This window comes from Hipposideros armiger, unplaced genomic scaffold, assembly GCF_001890085.2.
Source record: "Hipposideros armiger isolate ML-2016 unplaced genomic scaffold, ASM189008v1 scaffold_70, whole genome shotgun sequence".
Lineage (NCBI taxonomy): Eukaryota > Metazoa > Chordata > Mammalia > Chiroptera > Hipposideridae > Hipposideros > Hipposideros armiger.
In genome coordinates this window covers 943,689-954,316 of record NW_017731420.1, presented here as the reverse complement: position 1 = coordinate 954,316, position 10,628 = coordinate 943,689, and the positions used below count along the sequence as shown (strand labels likewise).

The 10,628-nt window shown below is 37.2% G+C and overlaps 1 protein-coding gene across 1 annotated transcript in view; it reads right to left on the bottom strand.

The window, feature by feature from the left end:
- POP1 (POP1 ribonuclease P/MRP subunit) overlaps nt 1–10,628 on the bottom strand; it is a 55,368-nt gene that overhangs the window by 39,565 nt on the left and 5,175 nt on the right. Inside the window, exons 2-7 of the mRNA XM_019642527.1 lie at nt 8,868–9,011; nt 6,949–7,116; nt 5,760–5,935; nt 4,318–4,566; nt 1,028–1,115; nt 408–595 (exon numbers count right to left, since the gene is read on the bottom strand). Coding sequence (XP_019498072.1) covers nt 408–595; nt 1,028–1,115; nt 4,318–4,566; nt 5,760–5,935; nt 6,949–7,116; nt 8,868–9,009 — 1,011 coding nt within the window. The 5' untranslated portion in view covers nt 9,010–9,011. The remainder of the gene's footprint in view (nt 1–407; nt 596–1,027; nt 1,116–4,317; nt 4,567–5,759; nt 5,936–6,948; nt 7,117–8,867; nt 9,012–10,628) is intronic.

Below are 10,628 nucleotides of genomic sequence, written 5' to 3'. Positions count from 1 at the left end.
AGAGAGAGAGAGAGAGAGAGAGAGAGAGAGAGAGAGAGAAGCTAAGCTACATACAGTATTAAAAAATCATCAGATACTCAAAACAGCTTCGCATCATCAAATAGGCTCTAACAAGCACCTGGATTGGATACCAGTGAACCAATTCAGGCATGGTGGAAGCATTTGTCCAAATGCAATATTTCAAGCCATTTGCATAATAAGGTTGATTTTCATCTCTACTCATGGCTTACTAAAAAGCGAGAAGTCAAGATTTGCTTCATTTAATATTTACACAACTTTCTTCCCTATGTTCAAATACTAAGACATTAACCAAACTTTTCTACCATTTCAATTTCTACAGTATTGATTTCCAACAGTCATCAAGAATGCAGTAATGGGTGATGGGGAAAGAATCTCGGTGATTATACCTGTTTAAGAGTTGGGTGAAGCCAGATCCACAACTGCCTGCTCTCAGAAAGGTTGCCAGGGGTCCTCTCAGACTTCCAAATAAATGTAACAGGCCCCAGCATTTCTCTTGGATATTTATTTGCCCGGTAAAGAATGAGACTACCTTGGCGCTTTCCAGACAAGCAGTGAACTGCTGCAAAAGTCAATCCTGTTATAAACAAAAACAAAATTCCATGATTTCAAGTGTTGAGACAGCAGTATTGTTTCCTGACAGCCATACTGTTATTCTCTGTCTTTCTCCATGAGGAATGAAGTCTTGGTTTTGATCACTACTTAGGCCAAAGCCTGGCACACTAGTTCTCAATAAATATTTATTGAATGAATGATTTAATGAGCTTTTGAGTTTCTTCCTGCCTAAATTCACTCCACCAGAACAATGGTTCTCTCACGTTATACTTGACAATGTTAGAAATGATTTAAAAGCTACCCCAAGCTTTCCTTATATTAACATACTCAGTAGGAACAAGAACCATCTTCACACATTTCTGTATGTGTTTAAACTCCAAAATGCTTATAGCAGACACTTGTTCATGAAATGAATAAAGAACTAAAATAAGGCTCAGCTTTGAAAAACGTTTACCTGTGTCTATGCTACACATTGGAGAAAGTGCCTTTAATATTTCTTCCTCTTTGCCCTTCAACTCCAAGCAACAGTAGTAGGATAAATCCTGCACAAAAAGGGAGACATAATTAAATATTTAAGAATTTACATGGGGAAAATTGCAAGAAGCTAAAGCTACATCTGAAGAACTTCCAGAAGTCCAAGACATGGAACAAACTGTTCATAAGTCAAAATCTGAAACCTGTCTATTCCTATTACATGAGCAAATATGCTTAAGCCAATTTAAATCAAAATAAAAATGAATTTCCATTTAAAATATAATTACAGTGCCCTACTTTTTGGAAGAAAAACTGTGTTTTACTGCATATTCACAGATAAATTCTGAGTATAAAAACTGCTACCTCTAATAAAGGCTTATTCCTCCCCAAAAGCTATCTAACGTAAAAAATCAGAGTAGAATAAGCAAGACACTAATAAACTCCACAAAATTATGCTAAGCTATTCACTTTGGTTAGCTAATTCAAAATCTCAAGATTACCTGACACTGAGCTTAGAGACATAATGTTGCAATTAATTTATCCTATATCCCTCCCATGCTCAGTCTTGACTATGATATTCAACTTTGACTAAACAAAGTACAAGGAAAATGAGAGTAATGACAGTGAGACCATACCAATTTAAAGAAGATGAAGAGAGATCAAACTGAGCAATCTGTTAAAAGGTAAAAGCAATCTGTTAAAGAACTACAATAAGAGTTAATAGTCACTGAAGGGTTACTGAGTACCAGAAGCTGGGCTAACTCCTTACATGGACAGTCATTTAATCCTCTCAACATCTCATGAACCAGGTACTATCTGTTATCCTATTTGACAGATGAGGACACTGATACAGAGACTGTTACTTGAACAAAGCCATATAATCAGTAAGTAGAGAAGTCAGCATTCAAATCAGGCTCACCAACCCCAAACCAACCCCTCTGCCATTTAAGCAATGTCAGCAACTGGAACTAAATGGCAAATTACAGCTAAGATTCCAACAAATACACATTAACCAATGCTATCACTCACACACAGAAATCTTCCCAACAACAGTGATCCACTCTCAGCTGTCAGAGGCCAGATAAACCTTGCCTACGTTTTTATAACTGATGAATTATGGTTACTAGTCTGAAACTCTAGAGTCAGACTACCTGGGCTCAAACCTCAACCTCACCACTCATTGGCTGTATGGCCACAGGTAAATTACCTAAGTTCTCCGTACCTCAGTTTCCTCATCTACAAAATGGAAATAATGGCAACTATTTACCGTGTTATAACAAGGATTGAATACGAGTAAACAAATGTAAAGCACTAAAATAGGGCCTAGAATAAAATACTCAAAAAATATTTGTTATTATTAGCTACTATTTTTATTACTTAGGGCTGATCAAATATAAAGAAAATATCTGATAACCTCAGGAAAAATCTTGCCCAAAATGAGAAGTGATTCATATGTCTGTCTTAAAATTTGAGAGATGGCAGAGTACAGTGGAAAAAGCTCAGACTAAGGGAATTAAATGCCCAAGTGCTACCTAGGCCACCACAAGCTGTGTGTGACCCTGGAAGAGTCACTTCATCTCTCTGGAGCCCAGTTCACTCAATATAAAAACAAGAATTTCACTATAATCTATGATTTGTGCTGCTAAGTCTTCAAAAATCAAAAGCTCTTAAAAGGTTCTTGTATTCACTTCATACTGATTAGGATGGCTACTATCAACACACTGAAAATAACAAGTGTTGGTGAGAACGGAAAAAACTGGAATCCTTGTGCATTTCTGGTGGGAATAGAGTAGCTTCTATGGAAAAGAGTACGGCAGTTCCACAAAAAAATTAAACATAGTATTACCATGTGATCCAGCAATTCCACTTCTATTTATAAACCCAGAAGAATTGAAAACAGACTTGAAGAGATATTTGTCCACTCATGTCCATGGCAGCATTATTCACAATAGGCAAAAGGTAGAAGCAACCCAAGTGTCTATCCACACAAGAATGGATAAACGAAATATGGTATATGCCTACACTGGAATACTATTCAGCCTTAAAAATGAGGAAAATTCTGACACATGATACAACATGGATGAATCTTGAAGACATTATGGTAAGTGAAATAAGCCAGACAAAAAAGATAGCTATTGTGTGATTCTACTTATATGAGATATTGAAAGTAGTCAAATTCAGAGACAGACGGTAGCACGGTGGCTGCCAGGGGTAAGGGAGGGGAGTAATGGGAGTGACTGTTTAATGAGCGCAGAGTTTCAGTCAGGGAAGATGAAAACGTACCAGAGATGGATGGTGATAACAGCTGCAGAGCAACGTGAATACGAGTATACTTAATGCCACAGAGCTGTACACTTAAAAGTGGTTAAAATGGTAAAATTTGATGTTATGTATATTTTACCACAATTTTTTAAAGGTTTTTGTTTTGAGTATTCTGCTATATTACTCTCAAGAAATATCAGGGGATACTAATATTGATGGCTTTCAAAACTTGGCCAAGACTATCCTCCATTGAAAGATAGGCCTCTGTGAAGAGCAAATCTCTAAACATGTACTGGAAGAAAGAAAGCAATTGAATTAGGAAAGGTGGGGAGGGGTGCAGAGGACAACCAGATAAAAACTGATATGAGTCTCTAAAACTAACTGTCCTCTCAAAGAGTTTAAAACAAACTTCCCAGCATCCCACTGAACCATGAACATCTAAAACAGCATTTTGAACACTGCTCAGGGCCCAGAGATGGTTTTCAAATATCTGTTGTTGAGGAATGACTATTAAATGCATCAATGCTGAATAAATCTCGAACATGACCAATAAGATCCTGCATGATCTGGTTATGACTTAGCTCTCCAGAACGAACCTCGTCCTAATGTTAGCCTTGCTGTCACTCTCTTCATCTTTGCATAAGGAATTTATTTCAATTCTACCCTCCTATCTGGCTTCCTTCTGCTTCCAGCACTCTTCTATGTTCTTATCCCTTACAGCTCTGCTCAAACATCACTTCCATGGGAAACGTACCTGTTCCTGTGTTATGACTGCTCATAGTATTGTATACTCTTCCCTTACAGCTGTGCATGTGGCTAACTATTTGATTAATGTTAGTCTCCCATAACACCTTTATGCTGCTTCATCTCCAGCATCTAGCAAAGTACCTCAGGCTCAGTAATAATCATTTTTAAAATAAATAATCATAGATAGGGCTTCAGCATACCATGAGTCTGCATCAGAAGGGTCTAAACAAAAAGGAAAGCAAACCAACTGAAAAGGCATACCTGAAGGAGGCAACGGCTTGTCATAGCTCTATAGCAGGCTCGGTGGCTCTTAACTGTTGGCCTCTCCCCAAGGCAGTAGCCCCATTTCTTGACCATGTGAAACCGTTTGGCATGCCAAATGTGAGTTTCTAACCATATGTTCTTCTTTTGTCTACGGTTAAATTCCAACATCCGGTTTATGTGACATCTTCGAGCTTTATGGCATTTATTTTTTGAATGTTCTTTTTTCTGATGTACTGCTTTCTCTGCCTGTAGTTTCAAGAAGGGAAGCCAATACCAGTTTGTAACCATCTCAAAACAAAGTTAAATGTTAGGAATTCAAACCACTAACTTTAGATTAAGCGAGCACCTTACAGACCCCCATTAGTTGCTTAATTTTTTTTTTAACTTAGTGATTTCTCCAATGGAAGTAGAGAAAACAGGTAATAGAGTGAAGACTTTAGAGATAGACAAACCTGAGAAGGAAACATGGTTCAGTCACTTACTAACTAGGCAAGCTTCGTGGATTATGAAGATTAGAATACTTAAAAATGCTCAATATAGTAACTCAAATTTACTGTGGCTATTAATATTAGAGCACAAGAGGGAGAAAATCACATACTAGCTTTTTGTTGTTTATTTTATTGTTTTTTTAATCCTCTAAGATTATAACTAAGCCCAAAGCCTAGGACCAAAAATATAAAAGTGGGGAAAACCTACACATTTCAGGTCAGTTAGGTACTGACAGATAAATACTAAGTGCTATCACTAAGAAACAGATGTCACATTAAATCTAGAAAGTACAAAATTCCTGTGTAGTTTCCATTCTTAATCTCTTCCATAGCTAAAAACTCATCTCCATTAGTTTATGAGTCCTTTCCAGATAAGGACTTTACCTTGATAAACTCTAACCCCACCATCAGCACAGTACCAGTAAACAGAAGGCACTCAATAAACAAATTTTGAATCAGTTAAGAAATGGGTAGCTTAGGCAATCTCAGAAAGTCTAAGCAAAAAATTCCAGTGAAGCCAAAAACAATTAAATTCAAGTTCAAGTTTTCAACATTGAAAAAGTCAAAAGGCAAGCTCTAGGCACTCATGCCACTCTTTTTTTAAAAACTTCCAACTCCAAGCGGGCCATACACCCAAAATGCAAAGCTAAACTTGCTTATCTGGTAAAGTCAGAATTTTATTTTAAATCTGGCAAGGAAATGTCAACTATTTAACACTATTAAAAGAAAGTGGTTTCAAATGCTATATTTAAAAGCAGGTGTAATATGCTACTACCTGCTAATTTGGTGGATGATACGGCGGGTGGGAGGGGGATAAATGATTAAACCAAAAATATGCAAAATGAGCATGTTGCTTTTGGTTTTCATTTTAATAAATTCTATTAGGTTAATACTTCCAAATTTCTTTTAGGAACTGCTAACCTAAACATTTACGCTAAATGAAACATATACCTCTTTCTGGGCAATTTCCTGTAACCGCCTGGGAAGGCGTTTCACATTGTGGCTCATGGCTCTTCGTCTCATGTGCCGTGGCAGAGTCTGGAAAACTAGTGAATTAGAAGACTTCTGGGTCACTGCTTTCAACATAGCACTGATTTCAGCAGCTCGGGCCTGAGCAAAAGTAGAAGCTATCAAAGGAAGAAGCACTGTCATTAAAAACAAGTCTCAAATCAATACTTTTCTAGTATATCTCAGAAGAAAGAAAGATTTGAAGTATATGAGCTTACAATTCACCAAGCACCTTAACCCCCTATTAGATTAATGCCAATAGTGGTTATTTCTGTAGTATAAGATAGTGAAACTATTCTTCAACTTTTATGTTTTCAAATTTTCTACAAGGATTCAGTGTTACTTTTCTAATCAGAAAAAAAGTTTAAAAACAGATCACAAAGTTGTTTTTTTAAACAGAGAGCTACATGCAATATAATCACAACCATTTTTAAGTGCAACAATCACACAAGAAAACAAAGAAAAATTAACATTTTAACAATGGTTTTGACTCCAAGGGTTTTCTCCTTAATAATTTCTGCTTTTTCCAAATATGTGACTATAACTATTATTAGTTTTCTCTATTGAAAAATACTTTTTTTTTTGAAGAGTAAATAGAATGCTGGAGAAATCTAAGTGAATTCCTCCAAGAAGGCATAAAGAGAGACCAGAAGGCACCCCTAAGGTGTGCACAAGGAATATGGGGTTATGTGGTAGCAGGGATGAGGGTAATGGGGTCACCGAGACATGAGGCTGGAAAGGGCCTACAGACAGGTACTGAAAGGTCTTGGTTGCCCTTAGAGTGCATTACATTTAGTTTGATCTCTGGAGAATGCCATGCTGAGTGTAAATTGCATTTTATATTTTTTAAAGGGGCTGGGGAGAAGATTTTAACACAAAGTAAAACAGTTCACAAACAAGGACTTGTAAAAGACAGGTAAGAAAAAAAGAGAGAAACTGAAGAAAGGACAGCAACCAGGCCCAAGGAGGCTATGGACAAAGTCCAGGCTGGAGGTGAGAAGGGCCTGAAGTGGAAGGAGGGAGAGAGATGGGAGGCAGGGCTAAGACACAACAGAGGGCATTAGAAATCTAGCTGCATTAGAAACAAAGAGTTCACAGTACAAACTTCACTTCCTTACACATACCTACCTACCTGTTATATATTTAGGGATCTCCTGAGAAGTGCCCTCAGGACCTGCCTTCCATCCTCCCTTTTTTTTAAACATGACTTTGGAAGAAGACTGCTCATTCACATCAGGCTCAGAAGGTGAATAGTGGGTCATTTTGGTTTGCCGCTGTCGTGAAGTTCCAGAAAAAGACTCTAGTACATTTCCAAAAAGAAAACAAAAAGAAATATATTACTTCTGTCAGGAATAAGGATTACAGTGGGGAACAACATTTGTTGGGTGGTAACACTGATCATGTTTTTAATCCTACAACCACCATCCTCTCTTTAAAGAGGAGGGATCTTGGATAAGGACGTGAATTAACTTGCCCAGGGTGACATAACTAATAAGCAGCACGCTAAGCTAATCATATCAGTATGACACATGAAAGAACTGTGGACATAACTGTTAAAGGGAACTTTTCTCCATATAAACAGTGTGACATGGATTTTAAATCTAAGTTCTCTTATATACTGCAATCTACATGATTTTGTATATTCAGTCTTTTTTACATAATTTTATTACATTAGTTTTAGGTGTACAAAACAACATAATGACAGACCCCTCACAAAGTGATACCCGCCCCCCAATCTACTACCCATCTGACATGGTATACAGCTGTTACAACACCACTGACTATATTCCCTATACTGTACTTTACATCCCATGACCACACACACACACACAGTCTTTTATCATAATTCTCTAGCACCAAGTTGGGAGCCTATGCTAAATTAAAAAAGAAATAAAGCAAAATCTCTATACAAATGTCTGGGCATTCAAACCATTCTAACTTTAAGACAACATGAAATCCTTGTCTGTGAATGAAGGGAGAGATCAATAGAGAGACTTTTATGGTGCTCCTGCTTATTTCCATTATAGTGTTAATTATCAAACCCCTATAATCATGAATGAAGCGTGTCATAAGGCTTGTCATTGTGAAGTTTAAATGAGATAATATGTGTTAAGGTTTATCACATGTCAATGGTAGGCATCCACTGTTGGATCTGAATCTAGATCTTAGGCATATGAATCTAAAACTTATTTAATCAGACCCAGTACACATTACTCTTTAAAGTGTTCCCAAAAGTTCTTGGTCACCTGCTTGCTGTCTTCCCAAACTGGCATTTTCTATTGCTGCCTAATGAACAACTATCACCTTCATTCCACCTTATAAGGTTCTAAAATTAGCATGTAAGTTAAATGCACATGTGATGACCACACTAGGAATATAGAAATATTTCTTTTAGGAAATACAGAAGTATAATTTAATAATTGATTTTAAGGGGGACATAAAATATATCAGCTCTAAAATACATACAACCAATTCTCATTATTCCCAATAGTTATGTTCTATAAAGTCACAGCAAACACTGAATTAGTGAATACTGAATCACTGTTCCTAGGGGAAATATGTATATATATTACGTAGATTAAATCGTAAAAACAACTCGTGCTAGTACATATTTCCTTTATTTTACAAAAGAGAAAATCAGATTCAGGAGTGTTAAGTGACCTGCCTGGGGTCACCCCACAGTTGGAATTCAAACCCCAGTAAGAGCTGGAGCTTCCTGCATTGTACTGCACTGCCCACCCACTGTCTCCGTCCTCTGCTCATCTCCATATGAAAGCTGAAACAAGAAGGCAGCTGGGAATGTCCACATGGGTGACTTGAATTTTTTCTCCGCTCTGCGAGTGACCGCCAAAGTGCCATGAGTATTAATTTTGCGGTTACAAATAAACTTTCAACTAGGTGAATTTGCAAATACAAAATTTGCAAATAATGAAGGTCAACTGTATCAATTTTTTATTCGGCTCATTATTATTTAGAAAACGACTATCAAAAGGTGCTGAGGGAAGCAATTTGCTCCAAATGGGAGTGGAGAGAGCATCACGGGTATCTTACCTTGTTTTTGAGCTCGGAAAGGTTTTCCACCTCCATTATGGTGCTTTATACCTCTATCAGCCGCAAAGCCAGAAGATAAAGTCACACTAGTGGGCTGGTTTCTCATTTTCTTAGCATGTTTTCTTTCTTTTGCATTAGACATTTCTGGGAAGAAAGTAACAAATTCAGTACAGGGAAAGGGAACTTCCATTCAAAAATAAATTTAAAAAATATTCAAGTGATTCAATATTTAATACTTCAATATAATAAATCTTTATTTATTATAGGTGGATTGATGATATCAAAATGTTATCATGATACTAGTCTATAGCAGGGATTTATAACCAGGGGGATATCTAGAGGAGCCATGAATGGTATTAACATCAAAAACCTTATTCAATAGAAAAAATAATTCTACTGATGCAAGAGACTATATTAGTATTCCAGTTACATAGCCAAATAATTAAATCATATAGCAATATTGGCACTGCATAAAGTCTGTTGAATGGAAAATGAGGTATGAGATATCCCAATGCTATGATAAAAAATTAAATTAACTATTAATGAAACAGTTAATCAAAATTCTTAGGTAAAACATGAGCCACCTGAATCAATAAAATATAAAACACATTATTCTGATATAACCTCTACAAAAACTGAACATAAATTATTTATTGATGTTTTCATTTCTACTACTGAGATGAGGCCAGCTGCACCTTTAATTTGTAACAGCAAAAAGATTTCAATTTGAAGGAAGAAGGATAAAGGACAAAAACCTGGTAGAGGCTGATGGATTTACACAGTAATTCTCAATTCTCAACATCCCCTTTTTTTCTGAATAGTTTCAAAGATCTGTTTTCTATTTTAAATAAAATTCACTAATAACATCTACCAGACATGTATAAATTTTACCAATGCATACTCTACAATATTGTGCCCTAATTGTAAAGAACTAAAAAGTAATTTTAATAAATGCTATGCATTTCCTGTATGTGAATATTTCACCAAAACTGTACTAGATGACATTATGAAATAATGAAAAAGCTCTCAATGTTCTTGTGCGGAAATAGGAAAGCCAAAACCTTAGCAGTGTTGGGGGCAAAATGAGGAGAATAAACAGGATTTTCTTACATTATGTTTTAGAAGCAGGGTAGGACAGGGATCTTACCTAACTTTTTTACTACTGTTTCTCCAACACCTAGCAAAGCGCCTTGCACAAAGTAGGGACTCAATGTATATTTGCTGAATGTACACATGCGCACATAAATGAGAGAGTGAAGCGTGCCTGTAATGCACTAATTAACAAAATAAAAAAAAAAAACAGCCAAGTATCACTCTTCTGACACAGCATGACTGAATAGCTGCCAAGTGACCAGCCCTGGGGCCATTTGCTGGATCAAGATCACCGTCTTCCTTTTTGAAATCAGATGCCACTCACCAGGGCTCTGCTCAGATCAAAGGGGAACGCCCAGAGACCTTGGAAAGCTCGAGGAGTACTCGAGAAAAGGGAGCATGGGAGGGGCGGGAAGGTGGAAAACGACTAACTCTCAGCGTGCTCCCCGGAATGGACCCCTCTTATTCCTATAGGGTATAAGGAGAGAGGGTACAAGCCCATTCTCAAAACTGCCTCCGCCCGGTGGGGCGATGCAGCAAAATGACAAACTTAGGGGGCTCAAGCGTAGCGAAGGAGGTGTGGGATCGGCAAGAGGGGCCTAGGAGCAGACAGCAAGGGAATAAGAGGTCAGTGGGGTCTTAAGAAGAGAAGATACAGGGGGTGGGGAG